Source organism: Stomoxys calcitrans, chromosome 5 (assembly GCF_963082655.1).
Source record: "Stomoxys calcitrans chromosome 5, idStoCalc2.1, whole genome shotgun sequence".
In the NCBI taxonomy this organism is placed as follows: domain Eukaryota; kingdom Metazoa; phylum Arthropoda; class Insecta; order Diptera; family Muscidae; genus Stomoxys; species Stomoxys calcitrans.
Window position 1 is genome coordinate 126,911,173 of NC_081556.1, and position 7,138 is coordinate 126,918,310.

Below are 7,138 nucleotides of genomic sequence, written 5' to 3' on the forward strand. Positions count from 1 at the left end.
CCAATAAAGATCATGTGGGATTCAGATAAAGGAACTTATATTTTCAAACTGTTAGTCAAGTTAACATGGAATTTCACTAAAAGATCTTTAATTGTCGAAAATAAATATTCCAAGGAAACTTTTGTTCCATATAAAGTAAGAGAAGGCGCAGCGGAGTTAAATATAAATGTAGTCCGATCTGATCCATATTCGGGTCGGATGACGGAAGGCTTTTATGGGGTTAAGACCCTAAATCCACAGATCGATCCATATGGCATCTATATTCAAATATGGTCTAATTTTGCCCGTTATTGTATCCGTGTAGATACATATGGATATATGCCAAATTTCAGCTAAATTTCTCAATTTTTGAAGGTTAAAGCGTTATAGCCTCAGACGAACGGCCAGACGGACGGACGGACAAACACAAGGACATCGTTAAATCGTCTTAAAATTTTACAAAGACAAAGCATATGTATACTTTGTAAGGTTGTCAATGGGTATTTCGATGTGTTGCAATCGGAATGACTATATGCATATATTGGGTTGCCCAAAAAGTAATTGCGGATTTTTCATATAGTCGGCGTTGACAAATTTTTTCACAGCTTGTGACTCTGTAATTGCATTCTTTCTTCTGTCAGTTATCAGCTGTTACTTTTAGCTTGCTTTAGAAAAAAAAGTGTAAAAAAGTATATCTAAGTTTTATTAAAAATGCATTTACTTTCTATTAAAAAATCCGCAATTACTTTTTGGGCAACCCAATATAATGCATATTTATCCTATAATGATGGATAAAAATAACATAAAACTGTAATCTTTCAAATCAAAAAAAAAAAAAAATAATATATTACAATTTATTTCAGTTATTAACCACTTCAAAATTATTCAAAAAAAAAAAAAACATGTGACAACAATTTGCCTTTCATGACAATTACTTCTTCTCTACTTTCTCCACATTCTGTTGCATGTCCTTCACTTTCCTTCGCAATATTAACTTGAATACCACAAAGACAATAATAGCAATTAGAGCGGCAACAGAGACACAGCCGATAAGTAACAAATGGCGAAAAGTCAAAAATGATTGGATCACAGGCTGCTCACAGATATAACCACGTTTCTCTGTTTTATTTGTATTCAATGGACTCCAGAATTTGCAATCCGTAGTGGTATCCTGCTCTCCAAGCCAGAAAGTAACGAAAGCACCTAGTTTGGGAAAAACAATATTTTTTGGATAACATCTATGGGAACAAAAGGCAAATCTTTAAAGAATGCTTACCATAATTAATGAAAATGTAATCTTTCAAGGAAAAATTATCGTCCAAGGAAGACAACAATGTTAAGGTCATATTTTGTTCCGAACAAAGTTTTCTCACCTCATTGCAGGTGTACTAACATGTGAATAAAAAAGGAGAGATTTCAAAATATAGACAGAGAAAATATGGCATATAAAATATGTGAAGAAAATGATCCTTAACTAAAAACTACTCCCTTCTTTGATATGTGTCATTATTTTGACAAATTTTCTTGACCACTCTCAATAAACTGTTCAATGGATATTCTATCCAAAAGGCATAGAATTTCAAAAAAAAAAAAAACTCAAAATTCCGTAAGTAAGAATAACGGGTGCACCACAATTCCTCAATAGAACGATTTCGATATCTGACAAGGTCATATAATTAAGTGTGACCTTGGACAGGCCCTGCCGATACGGGATGACTATGAGCACCACACAGGCTGGAACTTTGAGCTCCGTCTCTCGTTATCACGGGAAGCTTAGCTGAAAGCTACCGGGCGCGTCCACAGGTTGCGGATGGTGGAAAGCTCCGTTTTTATGCGGAGTAGTTGCAAATGGGGCCGCGGGCAGTCAGCGATTTGCGAGAGGAGAGTCCCAGTGAGGAGTTAGGTGGCACTGGCTCTTAACCAAATACTGAGTGCCAATGATACTCGAGATGACAAGGCGAGTTATTGGCGCCTTCAAATAACCAATGGCCAACATCAGCGTCTGTTCCCAGGTTAGGGGCGGCTGGCGGCGAGCGTCGGATCTTGGAGCAAGCGGCTCGCCACAACGAGGGATACATGTGCAATCCCACAAACCCATGCGGTTGGGGCGCTGGGCCAGTAACCCGCCCCCGGAAAACTATGAAAACTATTATGAGAAACAAAGGAATAGTAAAAACGGCCCGCCCCAAGGTTGACGACCCAAGCAAACGTAACAAGGACCATGATTTGCGGATCTACACCTGGAATGTCCGCACTCTTTATAGAGAAGGTGCAGTATACGCGCTGGCGGATGTATTAGAGAAGTACAAGGCAGACATAACCACCTTACAGGAAGTGCGATGGACTGGGAATGGCGTCACTACAACACCAAAAGGTGAGGATCTATAGCTGCCACAGGATTCACTAATGGAAGGTTAGGTCACATGTAAAAACATAAAGTGGATAGGCCCCATAAACATCATTAAGGATGTCAAATCTGACGATTGAAAATGTCATCATATAGGAGAAAACGTAAACAAAGAATGAATGTAAAAAGAGAACAAGTTGACATCCTCAATGCCAAGTACTGTCAAATATTAAAAAAAAAAGTATATCGGCTGATCGCTTGGCTTAACCTTTTCAGTGAATCCTGTAGCTGCCATAACACGAGGCATGAATTTGGCTGCGGATTTGTGGTTAGTCGAAGACTGAAACACCTTGTCTCCAGCTTTACTCTGGTGGATGAGAGGCTAGCCACAATCCACATAAAAGCCAAATTCTTCAACATCTGCCTTATTTGTGCCCATGCCCCGATGGAAGACAAAGACGAGCAGACCAAGGATATTTTCTACGAGCGCCTAGAGAGAGAATATGACAGCTGCAACGCTCATGATATTCAAATCGTTCTGGGAGATTTTAATGCGAAGATAGAGAAGGAAGACATTTTTGGTCCAATAGTTGGAAAGTTTAGCCTCCACGAGATAATGTCCAGTAATGGGTTGAGGCTGATAGATTTCGCCGCGGCAAAAAACATGATAGTTAGTAGCACCAGATTTCAACATAAAAATATCCACAAAGTCACATGGCTGTCACCCGATCAAAACACGAGCAATCAAATTGATCACGTTGTGATAGATGGAAGGCATTCATCCAGCGTGTTAGATGTACCATCGATCCGTGGAGCGAATATAGATTCGGATCATTACCTTGTTGCAGCAAAGGTTCGCACCTGTTTGAACATGGTGAGGAAAGTATTATCTAACACTGCACGGAAGCTGGACATTGAAAAGCTGCAGACACAACAAATGGCAGCGGCATACTCCACTCGACTGACCCAACTGCTTGATGAAAGCACTCCTTGTTCCGATGATATAATGGCGCAGTGGCAAACAATTGCCCACTTCATGGAAAATGCCGCGAAATTCGTACTTGGGTACCGAAAGCCTCCTCCAAAAAACCCATGGTATGACCAAGAGTGTCGAGATGCTATTGAAGCCAAGAATGCGGCATATAGAGCAACCCTGCAATCAGTAGCAACGCGCCAGATGAAGGAGAGGTATCGGGAGAAAATGAGAGAGGAGAAACGTCTATTCCGCAGAAAGAAAAAGGAAATGAAAAGACGTCAGTGTGAGCGATCTTGAGATGTACAGGAGTCAGAATAAAGTCCGGAAATTCTACCAAAGAATTAAACACCAAACCGATGGCTTTGGCGCAGGCACCATCCTCCTGCAGAGACAAAGAAGGAAATCTGGTAACTGACACAGTCAACATGCTGAGGATATGGAAAGAACATTTTACCCAACTGCTAGTGTCCGATGTTGGTGGCGAAGAGGATACCGCAGAACCAATCCTTGATGATGGTATAGAATGTTAACCTCCTAGTCAGGATGAGGTCCAAGTAGCAGGAACCCGACTTAAGAACAATAAGGCCGCAGGAGCCGACGGATTACCCGCTGAACTATTTAAGACCGGAGGTGACACGCTGACAAGGCGTATGCATCAGCTTATCTGCGCAATCTGGCTAGAAGAAAGCATACCCGATGATTGGAACATCAGCATACTATGTCCCGTACACAAGAAAGGAGACAAGACGGAATGTGCCAACTACAGAGGAATAAGTCTCCTCCCCATCGCATACAAGATGCTCTCGAGCGTACTGTGTGAAAGATTGAAACCTAAGGTCAATGAGATAATTGGGCCCTATCAATGCGGCTTTAGACCTGGTATATGCACCCTTAACCAGATATTCACAATGCGCCAAATCCTGGAAAAGACCCGAGAAGGACAAATCAATCCCTACTATCTCTTTGTTGACTACAAAGCCGTTTTGGATACCCCTTTACGTTCAAAGGTATTTCAAGCCATGTCTGAGCTTGGTATCCCTGAAAAATTAATAAGACTCTGCAGGATGACACTTGCTGATACGCGTTCCTCAGGAAGAATAGGAAAGAATCTCTCCGAACCATTTAATACCAATCGAGGTTTCAGACAAGGAGACAGCCTATCTTGTGATCTCTTTAATATGCTGCTGGAGAAGATTATACGAGATGCAGATGTGAATAGATATGGCTCCCTAATCAGAAGAGAACACATGCTACTCGCCTATGCCGACGGTATCGACATCATAGTTCGGTCACCAGAAGTAGTAACTGCTGCCTTTGAAAGAATCGAAAGAGAGTCAGTGAAAATGGGTCTGGCAGTAAATGAAGATAAGACGAAATGGATAGTTTGAACTCTCAAAAAGCCTTGCACAACAGAGCAGATAAAAAAAATGGAGAAAGTTGGGAACCACAACTTTGAGATAGTCAGTAACTTTATCTACCTCGGCATCACCGTAACCAAAACGAAGGACACCAGTTTTGAGGTTAAGCGAAGAATAATACTGGCAAACAGACGCTACTTTGGACTAAGTCGGAGTTTAGAAATGAGGCCAACTCTCGACAGACGAAGATAACACTTTACGAGACACTGAAACTGCCCGTGCTGTTATATGGTTCTAAAGCATAGGCACTTGTGAAAGCAGATGAGGCAGTACTTGGAGTATTTGAGAGAAAGATTCTTTGTAAAATATATGGACCAGTTTGCGTTAATGGAGAATATAGGTGACGTATGAACCACGAGCTGTATGAGCTTTATAGCGACGATAGCATAGTAACACGCATGAAAATACAACGGCTGCGTTGGCTAGGTCATGTTGTCAGAATGAATGAAGAAGCTCCAGCAAAGAAGTCTTTTGAAGGCAAATAAGGTGGTACACGCAAACCAGGAAGACCAAAAGCCAGATGGAGAGATCAAGTGGTGCGAGACACCTTGAAACTTGGTGTCAGAGAATTTAGAATGAGCGCAGAAGATCGAGACGCTTGGAACGCTATTCTACGTTCGTTATCAAATGTTCTGTCATAGCCAATTAAAGTAAGTTTCTCGAACATCCCATTAACTAACTTCTCACATTATCATTTGAGTGCTGCCCTATTCAAATTTAAGCTCAAGGACTTGTCCTTGAGTTAAAACAGGGATCTCTGGTTTTATGCCGACTCCGAACGGCGTGTCACTGAAAAGTGACACTTCTATGTTGAGAAGTTGTACATGGTTGAAATACTCACAAATGTTGCAAGCATTTTGTGAGCGGATAACTACCGCTGAAAAATGTTTTAAGGTGTTTTCGCCGACAAGATTTGAACCCGGACGTTTGGGCACAATAGGCGAACATGCTAATCTATGCACCAATGTAGCTCCCAAAAATTTTAGCTCTTCCAATTTTACGAAAATCATCAGCTGGCATATTTGCAATTTTCAATTCTCACCTTGCTATCGGGCATAATGTAGTAGCGTGTATTGAACAACCGATGTAGTGACCATCCATTTTTCAGTGCTCTCTCACATATGAAACCCATGTTATTGTAGCATTTGTCTGTCTTCCAGCCAAAGGTTTGATTATCCATCTTATTGCACCTACGTTCTTTGTCTTCGAACTTAAATCCTAGGTTTTCAACCAGTGAGGCTTTTGTTGCATTTTTTTGAACCCAAAATGAGGGATATTTTGCTGAAGGAAAAAAAGGAAAAAAATATGAAATCAAGTTACAAAAACTGGTTTCAAAACTAAGAACTTACGGAATTTCGTTTTAATATATTCCTTTAATTGTGCTGGATGATATTCTTCAGATGGTCGGAGCAGATTTAAACGTTCCTTTTTGCAATGTATCATGGATTCTTTCCATGTGAACTTTTGGATGGGTTTGAGGGGATAATTTTTTAGTTGGAATGGTTTTAGAATTTAATTTTGTTTTCATACCTCTGGTTCTACTTCTATGTGATATAAATTGCCATTGGCCTCAAACCATTGCGTATGGCTGTTGTGGACATGTTCACCCAATATTGGTAGTACATGTTTGATGGCAATTAAACACCAAAGAGCTAGGATATATACACTCGTCGCCATATCGTTGAAAATACTGAGGTTAAAAGAACTCTTCAACCATCTTAAACCCCAAAGATGACTTATGGATATTTTTATATTGTGGTTACGCAGGCAATTAATAATGCTCTCTAATATTCTATGTGTCACTGAACAAACCTAGACGACTTCTGTATTTCATGAACAAAGTAGGTAATTTTAGTTTGCAACGAAATTGCTGGGATTTTAAAAATAGCTTTAATATACTAAATAAGCAAAAACAAAGCGAAGGGCAGAATCCACACCATGAGTCGCATAAAAGAAATTCTTTTAAAGAATATTTCAAATAAAGGCCGGTACAATGTTCACTTTTCACAGTTGAAAACACATTTTTCTTCGTGAAGCACTACAAAAATTTCAACGATAACATAGCACTTATATTAAAACTTTTCATAAGTAATGCAGGAATGTCCAGCTGAATGGAATTAGCAAGTTTTCAATTTTTTTTATCTAAAAACAAGTTACCGAGAAGAAATATCGCGAAACGCATCATAGTATCAGCATTAAGGAGACCTGTTCTCCAGTAAACACATATTCATAAATTATTTATTGTGAATTTTGGAACATATTCCAGCTCGTGATCATATTCAATGTTTTCTATTTAAAGAACATCATAGCAAAGAACTTGAAAATAAGCAAGTGTGTAATGTTTTCAAAACACTTTGACTGGCATGGTAGATCGCGATTGCTGATATGTCATACATCTTCATTAACACCTTTGTCAAA

The 7,138-nt window shown here is 39.8% G+C and overlaps 1 protein-coding gene across 1 annotated transcript; it reads right to left on the reverse strand.

The window, feature by feature from the left end:
- Window positions 1–819: 819 nt before the first annotated feature.
- LOC106094294 (uncharacterized) lies at window positions 820–6,423 on the reverse strand. The gene is made up of 5 exons (XM_013261504.2): window positions 6,251–6,423; window positions 6,070–6,181; window positions 5,763–6,001; window positions 1,256–1,367; window positions 820–1,182 (listed from the first exon to the last, which is right to left on the reverse strand). Exons 1-5 carry the CDS (start codon window positions 6,395–6,397, stop codon window positions 911–913), a joined length of 882 nt encoding a protein of 293 aa, XP_013116958.2. The 5' UTR covers window positions 6,398–6,423; the 3' UTR covers window positions 820–910.
- Between the last annotated feature and the right edge of the window lie 715 nt (window positions 6,424–7,138).